Source organism: Phodopus roborovskii, unplaced genomic scaffold (genome assembly GCF_943737965.1).
Source record: "Phodopus roborovskii unplaced genomic scaffold, PHOROB, whole genome shotgun sequence".
Classification (NCBI taxonomy): domain Eukaryota; kingdom Metazoa; phylum Chordata; class Mammalia; order Rodentia; family Cricetidae; genus Phodopus; species Phodopus roborovskii.
The window spans coordinates 5,346,869-5,372,693 of NW_026126514.1; the positions used below are offsets into that span (position 1 = coordinate 5,346,869).

General features: G+C 38.5%; 1 protein-coding gene across 5 annotated transcripts in view; it reads right to left on the reverse strand.

The window, feature by feature from the left end:
* The window catches only part of Baz1a (bromodomain adjacent to zinc finger domain 1A), a 79,383-nt gene that overhangs the window by 47,835 nt on the left and 5,723 nt on the right, over nt 1-25,825 (reverse strand). For all 5 annotated transcript variants that reach the window (XM_051195832.1, XM_051195833.1, XM_051195836.1 and 2 more), the window contains 3 exons: nt 19,299-19,577; nt 3,744-3,887; nt 1,672-1,773 (listed from right to left, as the gene is read on the reverse strand). In XM_051195832.1, coding sequence (XP_051051789.1) covers nt 1,672-1,773; nt 3,744-3,887; nt 19,299-19,577 — 525 coding nt within the window. The remainder of the gene's footprint in view (nt 1-1,671; nt 1,774-3,743; nt 3,888-19,298; nt 19,578-25,825) is intronic.

Here is a 25,825-nt window from a genome sequence, read left to right on the forward strand (position 1 = left end):
TCATTGTGCTAAAGATAGCTGTCAGTTTCCCAGATAGAAGGGAGTGTTAATGCTTTCAACCAAAATCCTTTCTGACATGGATATACTGCCATTTCATTTCTACAATGCAAATATCAGGACAGTAAAAATGCTAATGTGTCTAAAATTTATCTTTTCACAAAGAATTTTTGCAAGTTCCAGGGAGTTCAATTGGAACCACCCAAACAAGTCTGATTCACTCCAGACAAATACCATTCAACCTTTCCCTGGTCCCATTAGTAGATAGCTATTATACAAAATAAAGAGCTTCAATTTGCCATGTTGTGTATGTTCATCCTGTTCTTTGCATTCATCTCATTATCCTATCCTGCTTTCCACACTGATCCCCTTCCTCCTTCCTAACAGTCCCCTTCTACTTAAGTGGTTACATTAATTTATGATCCCATCGGTAGTGCATGTGGACCCTGCCCTACATGTTCACTAGTGTTTGTTTTCTTTTTAAATCCTGTGCATTCTATTTTTAAATCCTTATTTTTAATTATGTGTGTCTGTGTGGGGGTATGTCTACATTACTGCAGGTGCTCAAGGATACCAGAGGTGTTAGGTCGCCCTGAAATTGGAGTTACAGGCAGTCCTGAGCCAACTGACCTGAGTACTAACAACCAAACCTGGGTTCTTTGTCAGAACAGAGAACTTAACCTTCTCTCTCCAGCCCATTGTGTTTTGTTTTCTTGATGGTAGCCATTCTTTCTTGGACAACTGAAACCTCAATGTAGTTTTACTATGCATTTTCTTGATAGCCAAGGATGAACATTTTTTCATGTTTACTGGCCATTTATATTTCTTGAAGGACTATTCAATTCAGTTACTTGTTGAATGTATATTGTATTATTTAGTTTGTGTAGGGGTATAGGTGTGGGGGTGTGTACTTGTGTATGTGGAGGCCAGAAGTCTTCTTAGGTGTCATCCCTCAGGAGTTTCCTCTACTCTTGCTTTTTATTATTATCTTTTTAAGATTATAATAGAATTGCAGTATCTCTTCCTTCCCCCTTCTCCCTCCAAAAATACCTCCCCACTCTTCTTCAAATTAATCATCTCTTTTTTTTAAAGTAATTTTAATCTATACATATTGTTAGGAATAAAGAATAATAGGCGCTGGGACCTCCGAGGACTTTGGTCCAGGGGCAGGTGATGAATGGTGTGAAGATGGGGAAATAGAGACCTGTAGACATGACTCATATTGAAAGTTTTATTGAGAAGGAGGTAAGAAAATAAGGTAAAGAGACACAGAGGAATGAAGAGAGGGACAGGATAAGTCCTGGCTGCCCCAGGGGAAAAAGAGCATAAGTGGGTTGGGTACTGCCTGAGTGCATTCTGCCAGGTGATGAACAAGCCAGCATAATGCCTGAATCCTTACACATGTATGTATATACATACATATTCCTAAATATAACTTTGTTGAGTTCATATGTATGTGTCAGGGCTGACGATTTGGCACTGGACAACTGATAGGTATGCTCTTCTCTGGGGAGGAACACCTCTTCTAACTAGGGGCTCAGGATAATTTTATTACTACTTTCACACATAAGCATACACTTATTTTATAAACACATCAGTCAATGCAACATCACCCACTCATACTAAACTAAAACTTCTCACTTAGATGCCCATAAAGAAAATACTAAGTTTTACCTGATTTGTGTTGCTTTTACGACAGCAGACTCATACATTTCCTTCTTAGTGGGCTGCACCCTGTACCTGAATAATAAGGGATCAATTGCATCTTTTTTCTTCCTAAATATAAGAGAGGACAGACACAAATCAGTTAACCATTTAAAAGCATGAGATTCTTAAAACTTCATTTCTTTGCACATTGTAGTAATAAAATCTTTCTCTTTTCTCTTTTTCTTTCTATATAGCTCTAGCTGGCCTTGAACTCTGAGGACAGGATGCCTCTGCCTCCAAATATACAGTTAATCCTCATTCCAACTAACTTCTCACTAATGTTTAAGGTGCATCTAATCATTTACCATTCATTTAGTAGTTGAAATCCCATAGTATGCCAAATATTTGTAATAACAAAAGTCAGTACTCACTAAAATAAAAATAATGGGAGATAAGCCTGGAGGTAGTGGCCCACACCTTTAATCCAAGCATTTGAGAGGCAGAGGTAGATAGATTTGAGTTTGGCGCCAGCCTTATCTACAGAGAAAATTCCAGGGAAATGCTGTCTTAAAAAAAAAAAAAAAAAGAATGGCGATATAAGCAAGAAAACAAAACAAAACAAAACAAAACAAAAAAACCCTACTATCTTATATGGAGAGTGATACTTAAGAAGTTGACTAGGTAGGCCTTCTAATAAGTTAGTATTTAAAGAGGTGTGTGTGGTGTATGCTGTGATGATGGTGAGTGAGGGAATGAGGAAAAGAACTCATATGAGTAATTCTAAGAAACAGGAGTTTAGAGGAAGAAATAATGTTGAAGAGCCTGAAGTAGAGGTGTATGTGAATATTTAGCACAAGCAGGATCATGAGGGGGAAACAAGATTCACTCAATACAGGGAGGTAGCAATAGAGTTTTTTGTTGTTTGTTTTGCTTTTTTGAGACAGGGTTTCTCTGTGTAGCCCTAACTGCCCTGGAACTCACTCTGTAGACCAGGCTGGCCTCAAACTCACAGAGATCCGTCTGCCTCTGCCTCCTGAGTGCTGGAATTAAAGGCATGCACCACCACTGCCTGGCAACAAGGCTGTTAATGGAGCTTTGCTGTAGCTCTTTCATAAAACTTCCCTTGTGATAAAATAATAGCATTCTTTCTAAGGAAGTATGATCACCAGGAACTGACAGAAATGGTTCCTATTATTTGGACTAACCTACGAAATAGGGAAAATACAGAACTAACTTCTATTAACACTGTCTTCTCTTGCTACTCCATGACAAAAATGCCCTTCAGTAGTAAGTGTCAAACAGCACATAGACTGGAATATTAGCTGGTGAGATGACCTGATTACCTGAGTTCCTCCACACCCAGAACCCATGTTGTAGAAGGAAAAAAACTGGCTCCCATATATCCTATGACTCCAAAGGCAAGCTGTAGCACGCATGCACCAACACACATAAAATAAGTAAATGTAATCATTTAAGGTAATGCAGTGTTATTGCATGATAGGAAACAAGCTAACAAGCTCTTATCAAAGAGATACAGCAAGAATGTAAATGCATATGCGCAAGTGAAAGAAGCCAGTCTGGAAAGAGTAAAAGTATGGAAACAATAGAACAGTAAGAGATTGCCTGGAGTTACCAACGAACAGAGTGAAGAGATGGAACACCAAAACATGAATTGTGATTCAAACTGCGGCTCAAGATCCAACTCAATGCTAAGTAAAGGGCTTGCCGAAACCCGTTAGGCTCTAGGCTCAATCCCAAGCACCAAGGAACAAACTGCTTTGTTTTAGTTTTCTGAGACAGGGCTTCACTATGTAGCCTTGGTTGACTACTCACTGTGTAGTGGGTTGGCCTCAAACTCAAGAGATCCACCTTCCTCTTCCTCCCAAAGGCATGGATTGTTATACCCAGCAAGGAGGACTATTCTTAAACAGCTAGTCAGAGTTAAGTAGGCTTACATTTTGAAAATCCTAATATCTGTTATTGAAATAGATTATTTATGGATGGAATGCCACAGTCTGACTACAAAAGGAAAAGTAGGAAAGAAAAGCATCGCAATAGACTATATCACCGATTTCACCGCTAAGTTATAAACTACTCACCCATGTTGAAAAGAGCTGCTTTGTGTTTCTGAATCATCACTGTCACTGATGACAATTGTCTCTCCATCAACACTGCCCACGTGCCCATTAGCAAAACCATTTTGATGTAATGGAGGGAGGACTTCCAAGATTCTACACTGCAGCCTGAAACAAAACAACCACAAAATACAAGTCATTTGACATTTTAGAACCCAATATTTCAGAAGTTTGTCATTCTGAATAACTCATTATTTACTTATTTAATTTCATGTCTGATAATTTCATGTTGCAATAAGGTCTAAAAGAGACACATCTTACTAGCAATAAAATCCAAATTTCATTCATCAACTGCAACAGGGTCTGTCTTTTGAAGACTATGACTGACTAAATAATTTAACTTGCCATTTAATGTTAAAATTCAACTAATAAAATTCTTGGGCTGGCGATGTGGCCAGCTGGTACAGCACTTGTCAGCAGACATGAACCATGGACTCACACCTCAGAACTACAGACAAAGAAACAAAAGAGCATGATTTCTGGATGTGGTTGAGGGTGTTTCCAGAGGAGATGGAGGGATAAACTGGTGTAATTGATGAGGTATAAATAATCCGATTAGTTTCTCCCCATATTATACTCAACAAAAAGGCAGGAAAAGGTAAAGTCCTTTTCTTCCTGGATACTCTACTCTCCTTTGGAGAATCCCACTATCTTCTGGGCTCTGGCACCTGCAGCGTCCATCCCATTGTACTCAGGCAGGCATTCAGCTTCAGACTGAGAGCCATACCATCAGCCTCCTATTTGAGAAGCCCTCAGATATGGACCCAGCAACACTATGATGCCACGATAGTAATCCATTTGTCAGGCAGCCAATCGTGAGAACTTTGCTTTCAGAACCTAGAGAACCAATTTTCTTAATATCTTCCTCCCTCTCCAAGCCCCTCCCCCAAAAAGATATTTGTCTATTTGGACTAATACAGTTATCTATCTTTTAAAATCTAGTGAGTCTACATTGTCTTTCTTAGAGATTATATTTCGTTAGTTTATTTTTAGAGATAATTTTGATATGCAGATGAGGCTGGCCCCAAACTTTTGATCCTCCTGTCTCAACTTCTGTACTACCAGGAAACATACAATGCACCAAACACTGTCAGTAATTATACTCTCAACTAAAATAATTGATTAGAAGAATCAAATATTAATATGACATACTGATTGAGCCTTATAGCTCTTCAAAGAGCCAATATTTTAAATTGTGACAGTCTCTTGACCATGTGTTTTAGAAAAAAATTATTTATGGGGGTGGAGAGATGGCTCAGCAGTAGTTAATATGCTATAATGGGATTTTAGATTTATTTATTATGCATAAATTATTCTGTCTGCATGTATGCTACACACCAGATTCCGTTACAGATAGTTGTGAGCCACCATATGGTTGCTAGGAATTGAACTTAGGACCTCTGGAAGAGCAATCAATGCTCTTAACCACTGAGCCATCACTCTAGCCCCTTGATTACCTTTTTCTTATTCTTACCATAAGTCTAGTGATATTTCCTGATCTTTAGATATTTTTTCTATTCCCGAATTCTGTAACCACTATTCTGGTTTTCTCTTTAATTAAAACAAAACAAAACAAACAAATTAAAAAAACCCTACTATTATAATTGTTATTCTGTAATGCTGGGGATCAAACCTGGCACATCTAACATGTGCTTTACTGTAAGACACACTCCCAGTGCTAACATGGTCTTTTACTCTGCACATATTAGCTGGACTGTATGGAATCAATTTCAAACTCATTTACTAATTACAATATTCTTTAGTTCCATTACAATTGTGGCAACTTTCAGTGACAGAAAAAAATTTCAACTGCTTTTTCCATAAATCCTTTTGCTGCAACTTCATTTCTTTGAGTTTTGAAATCAATCTATTTTCAATTGTTCACTTATGTACTGCCTCCGTCTCCCACACACAACAGAAAAGACAAACCATTTTTCTCATGGCCAGATATCTTCACTCAATGAAATTTCCACCCCTATCTGAATTCAACCTCGAGTCCACAAGGCAGGAAAAAAAATCTATTCCTGGAAGCTGTTCACTAACCACCACTATGGCATGGACACATGGACATAGGAACCATACAGACACACACATAATACCTTAAGAAATAAAAAACACTTGCACACACATGTCCATAGCAATATTATTCATAATATCAAAAAAACTCAAATGTCCATCAATTACAAAATAACTAAAAACATGTTGTTACATATCTATTACAATGGAATATTAATTATTGAGGGGAAAGAAAGGAATAAAGTAGACATTGAGGCACGTGACCATAATCCCATCACTAGGAAAGTTAAAGGTCAGGAAGTGTAAATTTAATGCCAGCCTAAGCAACATGTATATAATCCATCTCAAGAGTAGCTGCACAGTGATGCATACAATATTGATGAATTTTGAAAACATTATGCTAAATGAAAAAGCCAAGCATAAAACACAACAAAATGTAGTACTCCATATTAGTTTCCAGAACAAGAAAATCCACAGAAAAAGTAAAGAGGAGTAGACACTAGGCAGTTAGTGGAGGAATATAGTGGAAACGGGTAATGATTGCAAATATTCAAAGGTTTCTTTCTAGGCGTTGAAAGTTTTCTAAAATTAGATTGTGGTGATGGTTATAAAACAGTGTATTAAAAAACATTTAACAATGTACATTTAAATTGAGCTAATTTAACGATAAGTAAAATATGTATTCATTAGTAAAAGATTGACAGGTGGGACTGCGGAGATGGCTCAGTGGTTCAGAGCATCACTGTTCTTCCCAAGGATGGGGTGGGGGTGTGGGGTGGGCAAGTGGGAGTGGTGGCGGTGTTTTTCCCAGCACTCACAAGTCAGCTCATAACCATAAGTAACATGGTGTTACAAAACTCCCATACACTAAAATAAATAAATGAAAAATAAAATAAGCAGACGTGCAGAATCATAATTTAAGAAGCAGAAACAGGTAGCCATGGGATTACATATACTATCCCTCTTACAGTAGTTACAAGTTCCTAGCATCCATACTGCAGCTTAGAACACCATTTTCAGGGGATCTAATGCATGTGGTGGCCATGCAATCACACATCAAAGTTTTTAAAAGAAGATATAAATAGCAAAGAATAAAAACATTTGTGTCTCATCTGTAAAACACAGAGTCAAAATCACAGCATGTAATAAATATATTCAGTAAGGTGGTATTTATCTTAAAAGCAAAATTTATCATAGAAGCTAACGAGTACTGGCAAGGCTGTACAGAATAAAAACCGATGCTATGGAAAACAGAATTTCTATTTCCCCACAAGTCAAACACAGAGTTATCTTATAACTCATCAGCTCAACTTTAAAAACTTTTAACAAAATAAAATTATAAACAAGCTGGGCAGTGGTAGCAAATACCTTTAGGGCAGCCAGGGCTACAGAGTAACCCTGTCTCAAAACAAAAATTAAAAGCAAATATTTAGATACTTGAACACCAGTATTTCCAATTATCAAAGCCTGGAATCAACTAACATGTCCACTCACAGATGAATGGATAAACAAAATGTGGTTATATAAGCACAACAAAACATTACACCATAAAAAGAATGACATTCTAATAAATTCTACAATATGAATGGGCCCTGAAAATATTCAGTGTGATAAGTCACAAAAGGACAAAAGACTTGAGCTTGCTTATATGAAGTATATAGAATAACTAAGCAAGTTTATAAAGATAGACAGTCAAATAAAGGTTACCAGGGGTTGGGGGAGGGTAAAATGGGAAGTTATTGCCTAATGAGTACAGAGTTTCTGTTTGGAATGATGAAAATGTTCTGGAAATGGTAGTGATAGTTATACAACACTGTGAACACCACTGAATTTAGCAATAAAAAATGATTACAATGGTAAAATCTGTTTTACACAACAAAAGAGAAACCTGTGTTACTGTCCTAACAGAAAAGCTTGGGAAGACACTCAATGAACACACCTAGACTGTCAGAAAATCAAAATGCTGTCTAAATATCTACAGGCTAACTTTCACACTGGCTGACAAGTAACCTGAAGTTTCTAAAGGGGAAAAACTGCAGGAAGTCATACCAAAACTTTCTAGGTAGTGATGTAGCTGACTGGTGAGACTCTGGAATTTGGAGACATGAAAGTAATCAATTAGGTTCACTTTTTACTTCTTTTCTTTCTCTTTTTCACAGGATTTGGCTATTGTACTCAATTTTGAAGACTCCAGTCTCATATCCAGGAATCCTATTACCCAGTCTTCTAAGGCAATGCAGGAAACTTTTGAGGGAACCTGTGACAGTAACACTTCACTGGAGGAGTCTATACATTACTGACACTGATGGTGATTGGACATGAGAGGAAAAAACAAGCCCACTTAGCACTGAGGTCCATTTGCTACAGTCTAAAATAATCTTACGGTCGTCAAAAGGGAAGTCCACAAAAGGGTTTATGGAGGTACAATGTGAGATACTCATCTACTTTAAACCAACAGAAAGAATTCCTTACAAAGGAACGGCCCCCCCACCCCCCCGCGGAGGAAATTATCTAGAATGTGACACATCAGTAACTAACAGATTCCACAGAAAATTAGCTTCTGTCTTCCAAATCTGCTTGCTACTATTTATTTTTTGGTTCAACAGAGTTCAAAGATTATCTAGGTACAAAAAAAGCTAGAGGGGTGGGTGGTTATGGGAAGTAGAAGCAGGTGGATCTGTGAGTTTAAGGTCAGCCTGGTCTACACAGCGAGTTCCAGGACAACCAGGGCTACACAGTAAAACCCCATCTCAAAAAACAAAAACAAAACAAATAAACAAAAAAGCTAGAGAATCTTGAAATAATTATCATTGGCAGTATAGCTTCAGAAAATGGAAAATCAACTTAACAATCATGGCCTATTATAAAATGGCAATCCCTAGAACTTCAGGAGATATGTTGCTTGCTCACTCTAGGGACAAGAGAGAAGCCAATGTACATGAATAGCACAGGGGCAGTGCTTGTAATGACAGAAATGCTTTGTATCCAATCAATGCCAATATCCTGGTTGTATTGTTGTTATCATGTTATCATAATTTTGCAAGATAGTAACAATGGGAAAAACTTTATTGTTTTACAACTGTATGTGAATGAATCTCTGATTATGACTATTTACTCCATAGAGGAGAAATAAATCAACAAGGGATAAAAGGATAACCCGAAAGTCAAGGCCAGCCTGTACTCATAGTGAGTGAATTGCGGCCAGCCTAAGCAACAAAACAAGAATCCATCTCAAAAAAAAAAAAAAAAAAAAAAAAAAAACAAAACTAACATAGGCACCTGCCACCAAGCCTGATGACATGAGTTTGATCCTCAGAATCCACATGGTAGGAGAGAACCAACAAGTTGTCCTTTGATTATATGTGGCATGACCCCTCCCAAGTAAGCACATAAATGTAAAAAATAAAAACTAGGCCAGGTAGTGGTGGCACACACCTTTAATCCCAGCACTCAGGAGGCAGAGACAGGCAAAATTCTTTGAGCTCAAGGACAGCCTGGTTACAGAGCAAGTTCCAGGACAGGCTCCAAAGCTACCAAGAAACCCTGTCTCAAAAAAACAAACAAAGAAATGGAATGGAATGAAAGAAGATTTTTAGGATGTTGTTTAGAACATCTCTTGGCCAGGAACTAGAAACTTTAGTCTTATTATAGTTTCATTTATGTTGCTGTGACAAATAATCTGACCAAAAGCCAACTGGCAGAAGAGAAGGGGTTTTATTTAACTCACAATTCTTAAGTTATATTCATTATTTTGGAGAAGTCACAGGCAGGAATTTAGGTAGCTAGTCAAATTAGACGTACAACATGAACCAAAAAAAAAAAAAAAAAAAAAAAAAAAAAAGATAGAAAAGAAGAAAAAGAAAAACATCCTTTTTTCTTGCCCTCGTCTTGTTCAGGAATTCCAGCCTACAGAATAGTGCCACCCACAATGGACTGAGCCTTCCTATATCAACTAACAAGAAAACAGACATGCCTGCAAACCAGTATGATCCGGGTAATCCCTCAAGTAAGACTCCCTTCTCAAACCAGGTGTGCCTTTAATCCCAGCATTCAGAGGCAGAGCAGAGGAATCTTAATGAGCTGGAGGCCAGCCAGGTCTATATAGGGCATTCCAGGAAAGCAAGGCCTACATAGAAGAACTTTGTCTCAACTACACACACACACCTACCTTAAAAGACCAGTAGAATATGTTAACTAAATGAAAGCCTTAAAAAAAAAAAAAAAAGGTGAGTGCTGCAGAGATGGCTCAGGGATCACAATTAAGAGTACTTTTGCTCTTGCAGGACCTGGGTTCAGTTACAGCACTCACATGGTGAATAAAATTTTCACCTTTCAATTTCTAGTCAAACAACAAGAGTACATAAAAAAGAAGCTCAGGCTGGCAAAGTACTTACTGTAATAAGCTCAAGAACCTGAGATTGATCTCCAGAACCAATATGGGGAGGGGCTCTTTGTTCCTCCCAGTTCCACAGACTGGCTTGTTCCAGAGACACAAAGATGAAGGTGAAGGTGAGCTGATTTGGCAGTACTGGATGTCTGCTCTTTAATTCTGGCAAGTTGGACACTGCTGCCATCAGCGACCCCCTTCATGGACCTCACTCCATGATTTACATTACATGTTCCAGGATGATTTCACCCACAGCAAGCTCCACAGCACAGTCATGGCTAAGAAAGGGAAACTTATCATCAATGGGTAAGCTATCTCCATCTTCCAGAACCAAGGTTCTACCAGCATCAAATGGGGTGATGCTGATACCAAATATGCTACAGCATCTAATGGTGCTGTCACCTCCATGGAGAAATCAGAGCCCAAGTGAAGCAGGGAACCAAAGTATCATCCCCTCTTCACCTTCTACTGTCCTTCCACGTTTGTGACAGGCCTCAACTACAAAAAGTATGAAAAATCAAAGTTGTCAACAATGCCTCCTGCACTACCAACTGCTCAGCTACATCAGCCAACGTTTCCCACGACAACTCTGTGGAGGGGTTCATGCATGACCACAGGCCATGCCATCACCACTGCCCTGAAGACTGTGGATGGCCCCTATGAAAAACGGAGGCATGATGGTCTCAGGCTGCCCAGAACATCACCAGTGCATCCACAGGAACCGCCACAGCAAAGGGGCAAGGCCATTTCAGGTCTAAATGAGAAGCTCACTGCTTGGCCTTTTGTATTCCTATCCCCAATATGAACTACAGATTCAAGAAGGCTGCCAGGTACAATGGCATCAAGAAGGCGGTGAAGCAGAAGGCCCACTACAGGGCATCCTGGGCTATATGGAGAACCAGATTTCTCCTCAGCAAGGACAGGAAAGGAAGACTGCTGAGAAGTCCCTGTTCCAATTCACTCCCCAACACTGAGCATCTATCCTTACAGCTTCCATACTAGATCCATACAAGGAGGGGAGGGGCTCAAGGAACCCTAGTCTGTCAAATAGCATCAATAAAGTTCATTATGCCCAGAAGGGAAGAAAAAAAAAAAAAAAAAAAAAAAAAAAGAAAAAAAAAAAAAAAAAAAAAAAAAAAAAAAAACGGACAGGGAGGTATGTGCCCTTTGTGAGGCAGACACAGGAAGCCACTGGGTCCACTGTGCAGCCAGCCTCATCCAAATACATGGTGAGCTTCAGGCCACTTTGAGACCCTCAAACAATATGATGGATGGCACCTCAGGAAGCTACACCCAAGGTTGTCCCTTAACCTCTATATACACTATATAAAGACCATGCACTCACACACATAAACATAAAAGAATTCCAAGAGAAAAGGTCCATTTTTCTCATTTCTAATTGTATATATCCTAAGTACCCACTCTTTGTATTAGATATTTTTTGTGCAAGTTTTCTCTTTTATTAGTTCAAGTTACTGAGAATACACTTTAATAGTTGGAAAGTTAAGTAAAAGCACTAATATGTGCTTTGTTGAGACAAAGCCATGTTACATACAGCCCAAGCATGCCTGGAACTCACACACAGACCATACTGGTTTTACCTTGCAGTGACTCTCCCACCTCTACCTCTCAAGTTCTGGGATTATAGACAAGCACCACCATTTTTCAGCCTGGAAGCCACCATTTGAAGGGAAAACTGATATACTCACCAGGTTAAAAGGATTCTACAATATTTATTTTTCAATAAATAAAAATACTGAAGTGTAAAAATGTATGCTTTTTCACCAAATAATAATTTTTAAAAAGTTAACTACATTGGGGCCAGAGAGACAGTTTAGCAGTTAAGAGTGTATACTATTCATGTAGTGGACCTAGATTAGGTTCCCAGCACCCACTTGACAGCTCACAACTGTCCAATCTCAGGGAATCTGGTATTCTCTTCTGGCCCCAACACATAATACACATACATACATACATGCAAGCAAACTATATATGTAACAACAAATCTGCTGTTACTTACTAACGTAGGTTGGGAAAAGTCTGCCAGTCAGCTAAAAGTCTGACATAATTGAAAGAAAATGCAGTTTAAGCTTGAATAGCAATGTATGCATCAAAGAAGCACTGAACTCATGGGCTCCAGGTCAGCCTAACCTCTAGTGAGAGAGACTCTACCTACAAACAAGCAAGCCAGCAGGAAAGAAAAGGAGCTCCTTTCTTTTCCTTTTTAAAGATTTATGTATTTATGTATATGAATGCTCATTTGCGTATATACCTGTATGACAGAAGAGGGCACCAGATCACATTATAGACAGTTATGAGCCACCATGTGGTTGCTGAGGATTGAACATAGGGACTATGGAAAAGCAACCAGTGCTCTTAACCACTGACCCATTTTGCTAGTCCAAAAGGAGTTATTTTCAAAGAAGTTACTACAGGCCAGTAAAAGAAATATTTTTCTGCAGCCTCAGGGAAGGGGTATATCCAATGAGTTTTTTGTTTGTGTGTTGGTTTGGTTTTTGAGAGTGTTTTTCTCTGTAGCTTTGGAACCTGTTCTAGATTGCCCCACCCTTCAAAGTGCTGGGATAACAAGTATGCCTCCACACCCAGCTTATCTATGCATTCTGACACAAGAAAACATCCAAACCATTACTAAGTCAAAATTGGCTAAGTCAAAATTAGTATAATATGGGAAAAATTAAACTATATATTCACTTTTTGACTGCTATTTCTGAAGGGAGCATTTAAGAAATAGACTCTATGCCTTTTGCAATTCTCTGGCACATATAATTTTAATAGGTAAATTATATTCCAGAATTAGATTTGCACCTATGTGTTTGACTTATAGCTAGGGTTTCCCAAATAGCATTGTGTGTGTGTGTGTGTGTGTGTGTGTGTGTGTGTGTGTGTGTGTGTGCATGCAGAAGGGGAGATGGAGAGATACTGATTTGATTTTAATAGAAAAAAACATATTCTAAAAATCCATATTCTACACAAGTAAAGCATATAACGTTTTTTAAAAATTCAGAGCCATAGTTGGGTGGTGGAGGCAGAGGCAGGCAGATCTCTTGTGAGTTCTAGACCAGCCTGGTCTACAAGAGCTAGTTTCAGGACAGGCTCCAAAGCTATGCAGGGAAACCCTGTCTTGAAAAATCAAAAATAAGTGATAGCTCAGTGGTTAAGAACACTTGTTACTCTAGAGGACCTGGGTTTGAGTCCCAAGACCCATGTGACATTGTACAACCATCTGTAACTATAGTTCTATGGAATTTGATGGCCTCTTCTAGGATTTGAGAGCATCAAGGCACATGGTTTGGTACACAGGACTAAATGCAGGCAAAACACCAACACATATAAATTAAACAAAATTTAACGCAGAGAGAGAGAGAAAGAGAGAGAGAGAGAAAATGAGCCAATCCAGAGTATTAAATTCATTCAATATAAGAAAGACCCCAATCAGCCAGGCATTGGTGGCGCATGCCTTTAGTCCCAGCACTCGGGAGGCAGAGGCAGGCAGATCTCTGTAAGTTTGAGGCCAGCCTGGTCTACAGGGCTAGTTTCAAGACAAGTTCCAAAACAATACAGAGAAACCCTGTCTCAAAATAAAACAACAACAAAAAAACAAAAACAAAAACAAACACACACACACAAAATATTTCTCTTCATGTTCTTTACAGTAAGTCTAGAGAAAAAAATGGATTTTAAATAACTTGCCAAAACATTATCTATTTATATGAAGATTCAATATGTATACAGCACATACACTTTCTCTTTCTCCCCCTCTTTAAACAAATAAAATGTAAAAAATAAAATTTATAGCCACGTAGTGGTAGCACACACCTTTAACCCCAGAACTTGAAAAGTAAAGAAAGGCAGAACTCTATGAGTTCAGAGGCTAGCTTGGTCTACAGAGAGAGTTCCAGGACAGCCAGGAATACACACACACACACACACACACACACACACACACACACACACACACACACACACACACACAAACCCTATTTTGAAAAAAGAAACAAATTTATAGATATAAAAATTCATAACTTTCTCAAACTATAAACATATAAAAGTATTCTATTAAGAACAAGTTATAAATATATGGATGCTTGTGTTTTCATTCTATATTCCTTAATTTTTTTTTTAAGTGCTGAGGATTGAACACAGGAGCTTGTACATGCTAAGCAAGTACTCTACCACCAAGCTATATCCTCAGCATCTATTTGTTAATTAAATAATTATTCTTTATACTATTTTATATTGTTTTACACTTTTACTATCTTAAATTTTGTGTGTAGATGTTTTGCCTGTATGTATATCCATGTACCACATGTGTGCTCAGGGCCCACAAAGGCCAAAAGCGAGTGTTAGACCCCCTGACTGGAATTAGAGTTACAGATGGTTGTGAGCGGATTTGTGGGTGTTGGGGACTTAAGAGGGGGGTCTAAAGGAACAACCAGTGTTCTTAACAGCTGAATTCTATCCGACCCTTCTGTCCAATATCTAAAAGTTCATTTAACATTTACTGCTCCTGCTCATTTTAGAAAATCTGAAACAAGTACATATGTAGCAGTATAATTAAGAACTTAACTTGCTAGAATTTAAGTTATCTCTTCCAAACTTAACAAGCCAAATTAAAAAAAAAAAAAAAAAAAAAAAAAAAAAAGACAAAAAAAAGAGAGGGAAGAAGGGAGGGAGGGAGGGAGGATCTAAGCCATCGGGTTAAATGCTGAGCTACCAGGTTTGGCAAACATCCAAAAGACCACAGCAATTGAAGGAGTGTGGAGAAGCAGGCCTCCCTGCCACTGAAGTTCATTATAATGACTACAAACTCTCTCTCTGTCCTGGACTCCCACAAAACATCTTAATCTCCTTCATATCTACAACATTCAGCCCACTCATAACATTTAATCCCAGCACTCTGGAGGCAGAGGCAGGCAGATTTCTGTGAGTTTGAGGCTAGCCTGGTCTACTAAGTTCCAGGATAGGCTCCAAAGCCACAGAGAAACCCTGTCTCAAAAAACAAACAAGATAGAAAGGAAGGGAGGAAGGGAGGGAGGAAGAAAGCAGGCTGGCAGGGAGGGAGGGTGGGAGGGAGGCAGGCAGGTAGGTAGGCAGGAAATTAAACCTACCACTGGCTGTTTAAGATCCCCTTCTCTACTTAAACTTTACATAATCCTCTTTAAATAAGACTTCCATCACTTCTCCAACTAGCCTCCTCTCTCTTATTGTGACGAATATCTGGTAAGGGGCAACCTTTGAGGATGTGATGAAGGCATGGCAGAATCGTGCACGGCAACAGTCTATCTCAGCAGGCCAAAAGCAGAGAGAGAACACCGGCTTCCCTCTTCCCTCTTCCCTCCAAGTAGAAAAGCTGGTCCTGTTATAAATTACCCAGTCATGGAACCTCCATGACTCATGATGAAGCCTCCATGACCCTCTCAACCTTACATTTTACACACCTACAAAACCAAAACAAAGGAAATGTTGCTACAGGTTCAGCGGCCACCCAAGATATAGCCTGTGGACACAGCTGTAGTGTCCTCTACAGCTAAAACTAGGGAAACTCTTCCTAGACAGCTGTTTTCTAGCAAGGTACCTAGAAGGCTCTATCTAGTCAGGCATTCTCCTTTCAAATGCACTTACTATTTCTTTGCCCTAGGCATCTGCTTGCTATCAGGATGGCCTGAAGGTTCTACCTTATCAGGCATTCTCCTTTCAAATGAATGCTATGCCCTGAAGCTCTCCTTGGATATAGGTCTTGCCTTCATGACCCCCAGCCCCAGTCTACCCAGTATCAGAGAATGAAGGCAGGTGCATTTTTTTAAATTTATTTTTTGGTTTGAGACAGGGTTCTTCTGAAGAACGTACTTGGAATGTTGTATCTAATAGAGGGAAAACTTTAGATATAATCTCAAGAATGGTCAAACCCAGCACTGGGAAGTAGAGACAAGATTGGGAGTAAAAGGTTATCTTTGCCTACATAACAAGTTCAAGGCCAACCTGAGACGTACAAGATACTGCCTCAGATAAATTTTAAAAAGTGGGGGCTGTAGAAATAGATAACTCAGTGGTTGCTTAAGGGCTTTTAAGAAGATCCAGGTTTGGTTGTTAGCACCCACATGGTTGCCAGCATCTGTAATTCACAGGGAACTGAAGCCCTCTTTTGACTTCTATGAGTACCTGACATGCACATAGTACAGGAACATATATATAGGCAAAACACTCCGTATTCAATAAAAATAAAATCTGAAAGGCCACTATAGGGTGCTAGTGAGATGGCTCAATGAGTAAAAGAGCTACCCTACCAACCAGCTTGATACCCAGGACCCACAGGGTGGAAGAGGACTAACCCCTCATCTTCTCATGTGCCATAGCATACACCCCCACACAAAATTGAGTAATGAAATAAATGTAATAAAATCTTTAAATGTTTTAAAAAGTTGAGCATGGTGGTCCATTGGAGGCAGTAGCAAATGGACCTGTGTGAGTTCAAGGCCAGCCTGGTCTACCTACTGAATTCCAGGCCAGCCAACACTACATAGTGAAACTTTGACTTGGGGGAAATTAAATAAATAAATAAATAGCTTAAAAAGAAAAGGCCACTTTTAATCTCAGCTTTTGGGAGGGAGGCAATCTCTCTGAACTTGAGGCCAGCCTATTCTAGGACAGCCAGGGCTACATAGTGAGACCCTGTTTCAGAAAAAGGCCAGTAAGTGCAGGAAACTGAGGCAGGAGGACTATGTTGAGTTCAAAGCTAGACTAGGCTATAGCATGGCCAATATATAAGGAAATGATTTAGCTTTTGAAAAATTTCTCTTTATTTATGTGTGTTTGAGTACATGCCACGTGTATGCAGGGGCCAGGGAAGCCAGACACCCTGGAACTGCTGTTACAGGAAGATATGAGCTTCCAGATATGAGTGCTGGGAACTGAATTTATGTCCTCTGGAAGAACACTCTAAGCTCTTAATGCTGAGCCATCTCTGTAGTCCCCTGGAAAAACAATTTCTTGTATTTCACAAAGACCATTCAACAAGAATAGTTATGCTTCCTAATGAGTCTCAATGAAATAAATGTTTATTCCCAAATTCACCCCTTCTACAAAGGATCCCAACTCAGTACTGTTGCAAACAAATATATGTGTCTATACATATATATGTGTATATATGTATATTTATTTATATGCCAATTTTAATTAGAATGTAAAACTACAATGTAAAATTGTTACATTTTTATATGTAAGCTATATTTCTAAAAGTTCATGTTTCAAAATAATTTATAAGTTACAGGACATAACTGCCCTACTACAAATGAAAAAAAAAGACAAATCAGTCCCCAAATATGGTTCCATTATTCCTTGGTTATATAGATCCAAACACAATCAACTTTCTCGAGATATCACCTTAAGTACGAACCCTTAAATTACAGACTCCAAAATGGTCTTTCTTTCTTTCTTTTTTTTTTTTTTTTTTTGAGGCAGTTTTAGTATGTCGTTCAGACTGACCTCAAACTCACAACCACACCCCACGCAGGCCTCAAATTCACAGCAATCCTAACCTCAATGTCCCAAACACTAGGATTATAGGCATGAGCCCTTATATACATACCTCATGAATGTGTATATCTGCACCTGTGGGTATAGGTGTGCATGCTTGAGTACAGAGGCCTAAGGACTTCAGTTGCTGTTCCTCAGAGATATAATCCACTTTGTTTCTTTGAAACAGGATCTCACTGGCCTGGTACTTGTCCAGTAGGCTAAACTGGTTGGCCAACAAGCCAGCAATCTGCTTGTTACCCACCCCTTTCTTGCTGGGATTTTAAGCCCATGCCACCATAGGTTCTAAGGGATGGAACTCAAGTCCTCATGTTTGCAAGGCAAGCACTTTACTATCTAAGCTTTCACTCTGTGTAAGCTTACACTTTGTAAGAGCCCTGGCACTCTCTTTGTAGATTAGGCTGCTCTCAAACTCAGAGGTCCACCTGACTTGGCCTCTGTTCTATCTTAAGCTGAACTTGAATTTGTTATGTAGCAAACTTTTTTAGCATACTTTTTTTTCCAAGAACTTTATTTTTTCAACAATTTATTTATTATGTATATAGTATTCTGCTATATAGATGGTTGTGAGCCACCATGTGGTTGCTAGGAATTGAACTCAGGACCTCTAGAAGTACAGCCAATGATCTTATCCTCTAAGCCATCTCTCCAGTGTCAGACTTCTAATCCTTCTGCCTTTACCTTACAGGATACAAGAGTGCTGAGATTATAGGCTTGCTCGCCCACACAGTTTATGGAATGTTGGGAACCTAACCAAGGCTTTTGTGCATGCTAAGTTCTCAATAAAAGTAGGTGAAAACATGTTTTTATAAGAAACAGGAATACTAAAAAAGATGGATTATGTACAACATAGTTCTACTTTTGTTGAATAAAATATTGAAAACCATCAAAACATACAAGTATGGGGCTGGAGGGATGACTCTACGCTTATGAGCACTGGCTGCTCTTCCAGATGGACCTGGGTTCAATTCCCAGCACCCACATGGCAGCTCACAACTGTGACTCCAGTTCCAGAGGATCTGACACCTTCACACCAATAACATTAAATAAATTATAAAAAAAACAAAGCAAAACATACAAGTATATTTAAACTATTACTTAGTATGAGGATATGGTATTATTTTAGACCTTTTAAATATGAAGTGTCTATGTAATGAGGTTTAGTTTATAGTAAATTTAAAGAGAAGGTGGTTTATATAACAATATGATAATGAATGAAATAGGGTCTTACAGAATATTACATATTATGTTAAAAGGACTATGTCTATGTATGTTATACATGTACATATTTTGGGGGGCACATGTGTGGAAAGATATGTAAAAAGTAACTACCACAGGACAAATCTGTGGGCTAACTAGGTAGCTAGAAAAACACAAAAGAAAAGATCTCAGATTACCTTTTCTATTTTCACCTTTGAGAGTGGGTTGTTTTTAGACAGTCTTGTTATATTGCCCAGGCTAACCCAAAACTCACAATATTCCTGCTTTAGCTTTCCAAATGCTGATATTTTGACTTTTGAGCAATGTATGCTTATCAAGAGGAAAAATTAAAAGTACTTTACCTTGTACCATTGTTCCTAATGACTTCCACAGTTTCTTCAACAAAGTATCGGTCCTTGACATATGCAAAGATATCATCACAAATTTCATGTAAGCGTGAACGATGGGTAAGGTTGGTCAAGTATAAAACTGGAATAATTAGTGGTTCTGGGAAACTCTGAAGATTCTGTCTTGCTTTCTTTTCTGATTCAAGTGCTTCTTGATATGTCAGTCCAGGTCTACCCGTCACAGCACAACTCCACACAAGGCTGTTGCACAGAATGGTTCGTTCAAAAAAGTCACTGATTGAGAAACAAAAACAAAATCCCATTATCTATAATTTCATAGACTTCACATTAAAATCAACACCTTTATAATCCTTTCCCCTATGACACCTCATCAACTTACTTATTAATAAAAGGCTAATAGAGGTCTTTAAATTCACATTGCAGCTTAAATGTACTAGTCAGGTGAGAGGAAGAAACTGTACCAGTGCTGAAATTTGGAACCAAATTGAGAAAGCAAATTCAACTTTTCTTTTTCCTTTTAATTTTTAAGCTTTTTTATTGAAAAGGACTCAACACTAACACCTATGTTTTAACAGACCTTAATAGTAGAAGTACTAATAAATCTAGGCACCTAATAGAATTATGAGATGAAAAGTCAGTCAATAAGCAATGCAAGAATTCTTTGTTTTGGGCAGGGGGAGGGTCTCGAGACAGGGTTTCTCTGTATTGCTTTAAAACCTGTCCAGGAACTAGCTCTGTAGACCAGGCTAGCCTCAAATTCACAGAGATCCACCTGCCTCTGCCTCCTGAGTGCTAGGACTAAAGGCGTGCACCACCAACACCCAGCTCAATTTTTTTTTAAGATTTATTATGTATATAACATTCTGCCTCCATGTTTGCCTGCACACATGGCTATGAGCCATCACTCCAGCCCAAGAATTCTTAATAAAACAGGGGCAAACAACCTGACTTCAAGTTTGAGGCTTCCTTTATTTTCTTTTCACAGTATGTATTGACTTTACTTTTGCAGAAAAACAAAATAGAAAAAGGAAAGAAACAACAACAGTAAAAAAGAGAGGGAAGGTGGAAAGAGGGAAAGGAAGGGAGAACATGCAAAAAAGCAGAAATTTCTAGAATGTTAAACAAAACTTGGGCTAATAAACTGAGCCTGGTAGCTCATTCATGAGTAATCCCCACACTCAGGAGGCTGAAGTAAGAGATTCCCAACAATTTAAAGGCCTCCAAGTGAATTCCAGTTCAGTCTAAGCTACAGTTTAAAACTCTCAAAAAAATAAAGCAATGCAGCCAAGCAGTGACAGTGCATGCTTTTAATCCCAGCACTCAGGAGGTAGGGACAGAAGGCCAGCCTGATATACAGAGTTCCAGGACAAGCTCCAAAGATACAAGAAACTCTGTCTCAAAAAACTAAAAAACAAAAACAAAAAAACCTAAAAGGGGGGAAAAAAACTGTGCTAGGATAACGGCTAGGGATAGGGATAAAATGACCATTCTATATGAAGTACCTTTTCAAACAGCAGTAGACTTTGGGGAGGGGAGGGCTTGAGGGATGTCTAGACATGGTTTCTCTGTGTAGCTCTGACTATCCTGGAACGAGCTTGTGTAGACCTGACTTGAACTCACAGAGATCCATCTGCATCTGCCTCCCAAGTGCTGGTACTAATGGCGTGCACCACCACCACCCAGCACTGCAATAATTTCTTAATATGAATCTTTATTTTCTAAAGCCTACCTAGTTTCAGGGCAAGAAACCAATAAAACAAAAAACTTCAAAGAGATTTGGTAGAAAAAAAAAAATCACTGAATACACAAAAGCCCACACACATATATTATAACCACAAAAATGTGTCTTTATAGACATACTATACACAGATGTTCCTATGGAGAAAGAAAAAGACTGGGAAGAAAAGGAAAACTTTTGGTGTGGATGATTCTAAAACATTTCCAAATTGTTTGAATTTTTATTTAAGCATGTACTCATGCATCATTTTACAAGGAGGCTTTTCTAAATATAAAATATTAGAAATAAGCAAAGAATTAGTATCAGATACCCAACTGGAGGCTATGGTAAACTTTTGTCTTCTGCAGAGTAAAAATATACTCTGTTCTACTTTTCAATAGCTATGTGAAACTAGGTGAATATTAACTTTCACCTTCCTGAACTCTTCTCCTAAAGTACTTAAAGTGCTCTGTGTTTGCTTCTTGGCTAGTGTACCTGTCTTACAGATTATCCCTTTAAACACTCAGATCTTCAAAGATCATTTGGGGCATATCTATTAGGATTGTTTCATTTGCACATGTATCAAGATAGCAACAAAAATTTAAAAACAAAAACAAGGAAATCTATGAAAATCAAGAGAAACGAATCACAATACAATGAAATGAGATAGTAATAATAATAAGATGGTTCCTTTTGAGTTCTAGTTCCAAGTCAGCAGCTCTCAATTGTCCCAGGAATTTGATGCCTCTGACCTCCTCAGGCACCTGTGCTCATCTACATCTACCCACACACATACACATAATTAAAAATCAAAACCTTAAAGCCAGGAATGGTGGTGCACACCTTTACACAGCACTCAGCCAGCAGAGGCAAATGGATATCTGAGTTTGAAGCCAACCTGATCTACACAGCCAGGTTCCAGGGCAGCCCAGGCTACAAAGAGAAACCCTATTTCAAAAAACCAAAAGTAAAAACAATTAAAATCTTTAAAAAAATAAATAAAAAGAAGACACATATGCCAAGTCAGATGACCATGATTCTTCGTGAAGAATCTTTTTTAAAGTGTGTTTTGGTGCAGTAAGAAGTGGTTATTTTTAAGAGACAAAGAAATCTACTAATGAGAGACATGAGGGGAAGGCAAAACAAATGGTATTAAGGGTTAGAGCTTAAAGAAAACAAAGTTAAAAATATCAGTAGTGGTAGTAGAACCTGTTTCCAATAAGCAAAATTGTGTCCTAATAATTTGTTAAACTAAGAAGCAAGGCTATGGATAAAAAGTGATTTTTTTTTTAAGCATAAAGAATAAAATGCTTAACAGTCCACAAGGTCAAGCAACAGCTTTTCTATCAGACAACATAGCTTTAGCCACCATCAGCCAAACGCCTAGGGTTTTGGGGGGCCACAAGGCATGTGAAATCACTGCAGGGTGACAGTTAAGTATAAATCAGGTTTCCACAGGCACTAGACTTAACACTGTCTAAAATTTTCAAAGTGAGCAATGGTAAAAGCTCCATAAGCAGCCATTAAGCATTTTCCTGGACAGTGGTGGCGTACGCCTCTAGCCCAGCACTTGGGAGGCAGAGGCAGTCAGATTTCTCTGAGTTCCAGGCCAGCCTGGGCTACAGAGTAAGTTCCAGGACAGCCGGTCTCAAAAAACTTAAAAACAAAAACAAACAAGCAACCAAAAAAAAATAAATAAATAAAATAAAATAAAATAGGGTACATGCCAGTGAGATAGCTCAGCAAGCTGTCACCAAGTCTGACAACCTGAGTTTGATCCCCAGAACCCACATGGTACAGAATCAACTCACAGGCTGCCCAGGGACTGATGCACTCGCTCAGTGGTACCTAAGCTGGTGTACATACATAATAAATAGAAATGTAAAATACAAATTGAGACAAACAGGATGGTAACCCAGTGATGCAAGCTGCCCTGCTCCTCCCATGAGGTCCCCCTTATCTCCTGAAAAACCTTCATGTTCTTATATTTGCTTTGGTCTCTAGGACAGTTTTTGTTACATTGGTAGCCTTGTATAGGAAGATCCAGCCCCAAGGAGGTAGGAGGCTAAGGTTTACTCTACCACCGTGTCTATGTGATCATCACAAAAGAGGGGAAGTTCATCACCCCAACAGCGCAGAGCGGTCTATCACACCTTCATTTCTGCCCACTCTGTCATTCATTCTGCTCACACTTGACCCTGCATTTATTATACACATTAAAATATGAAGTCTGTTAATGCCAAATTCAAGAAGATAGGTTACACTGTCTCTTCACCATCTATACTACATTTTACTATTGTGAGCAAAAAGAAAATTCAAATTAAGTATTATTTAATATGAATAACTTAAGCTAACACAAATTACATCTGATTTATGACTATTCAACAATTCTCTCTAGGATGGGGATATATTACTGCCTGGAAGCCAAATGCAGCCTTCTCTCTTAGATTTAATTTTACTGCCACATATCGCATCCTCACTTCCAGGTATTTTTTTTTTTTTTGCTTTCTCACTTCACTGGTATAAAGTGTGGGTGACACCATGACCAACACAGTCTAAAACAAAATATTCCTGATCTGGTCCTTCACACAAAAACATATGATGGCCTTCCCCCTTTATCACTGTTTCATAAGGGAAAAATTCTCAGCTACAAGGTAAAAAATCGTTTCTAAAGGCATATTCTAAAGTCTACCAATTCTGGTGAATAAGCTAAGAAACAAAGTGCAACAGGCTGTTAATTTGTTAGGGATTAGGAAAACTAAAAAGCCTAGTGGATTTAAGAGTTAGGGAACATGACATACAATTCAGATGAACACAAAGTGCACTTTACCTAAGAGCTAAAACTCTACTAGCCAGACCCAAAATGTGGTGAGCTCTAGGGCAATTCCATAGCAAAGGTCTAAAGCACTGCCTTGCCCACACAAAAATAATTAGCCATATGCTAAAAAAACAAAACAAAACAAAAAGCAGAATTCCTAGCCTAAAATAGTCCATGATATGCAAAGGATAAAAAGTATGGCTTATAAATTTTAAAAGGTGGCCATTTTTGGAAGACAGTAGAGTTTTCTATAATTTTCTTCCCTAAGAGGGTCATAAGCAGTGGGCATGGCAAAATTAACAAATCTTATAAAGATACCAGCAAGATGAAAACTGTATTTTTATATTCATAAACAGTCAGGAATTTTTTAACTAATAAAAACACAGGGTCTAATTTTTTAAAAACCACCCTAGTGAAATTTATTTCGCATTTTACTTGAAGCTGCCTCTGACAGAGACGACATGAAGGACAGGTTCCTACAATCTGCAGGTGGTATATAAAGTTGAGAAACAGCAATGAGGTTAAAACCTTCAAGAGGAATTGACAAAGGTGAAACATGCCCTAGTGCTGGATGTCAGTCCTTACTTCACAATGGTGGCACACACCTCATCCAGCATTGGGAGACAGAGGCAGAGGGCAGGTGGATCTCTGAGTTCAGGCCAGCCTGGTCTACAGAGTGAGTTCCAGGACAGCAAGAGTTTTAACACAGAAAAACCCTGTCTCAAAAAACCAAAAAGATCAATTTTAAGTGCAACTCAAAACTCATACTTTGGTGTTGATTTTTCATAGTTTCCCTTGCTTTAAGTGGGTTCTTTACAACATCTTCTACCTAGAATCTCTTTCTGCTCCATTTCATGTCCTGTGAGTTTCATCTCACCCCTTAGGATTCAATTTAGATATTCTCCTACTTGACGGCTCCCCTAACCCCCAGCAAACAGTTATCAGCTTCCTCTTGGATGTTTCCACTCTGCTGGCTTCAGAAGATGTCTGTGACTTAGACACATCTCACTAGGGAGACAAATGACCTCAGCATCTTCAAAGTCTCTCCAAAGAAAAATGTCATGAGTAGACACATACCCTTAATGGATGGTTCACGTTCATTTATATATGCATTTAGACAGAAAAAATTGCATCAAGAGAGAGGAAGAGAGAAAACGTCTGAACCCTAGCATTATCTCTTTTCTTCGGGTAAAGTTACACAATCTCTCTGAACCCTGGTTCCTCTTCTATAAAATGGGGGTATATTTCATAAACAAATGTCCATAGGATATGTACACTCAAAATACACATCAATTCTTTTATGTGTTCAAAAATCTTATATGTAAAGAAGATTCTAAATCAGTGGTTTTCAACCTTCCCAATGCTGCACTCTTTAACACAGTTCCTCATGTTGTGATGATCCCCAACCATAAAGTATTTTTGTTGCTACTTCATAATTATATTTGCAGCTGCTATGAATCATAATGTAAATGTCTGTGTTTTCTGATGTTCTTAGGCAATCCCTGTGAAAAGGCTGTTCAAACCCTAATGGAGTCACATCATGCACAGGCTGAGAATCAATATTCTAAGATGATCACTAGCAAAGAGAAAGTTCAGCATTGGGAAAAGTAGTACTTAACTAGTTAAAGTTATCTGAGGATTTGTTTCCTGGCAACTTCTTGAGGGCAAGCACAGGAACAAGAGAAAGTTTTAAAAGCAACAGAGCTTAAATCACTATAGATAGGACAAGGGCAAGCAATTAAGTATATCCACAAGTTCTTTAGTATGAATTTTTTAAAAATGTATGTATGTGTATGTGTGCCCACGTGTGTTCAGAGTAAAAGCATACAAGTGCTGTATCAGTATGTGTAGATGTCAGTTCTTTCCTTCTACTGTGGGTTCCAGGGATCAAATTAAACTCAGGTCCTCTGGTTTGCATTGCAAGTGCTGAGCATCTAATTTTCACTGCATTTTGATTAGTAACATTAGATTATAATGAATGCACTA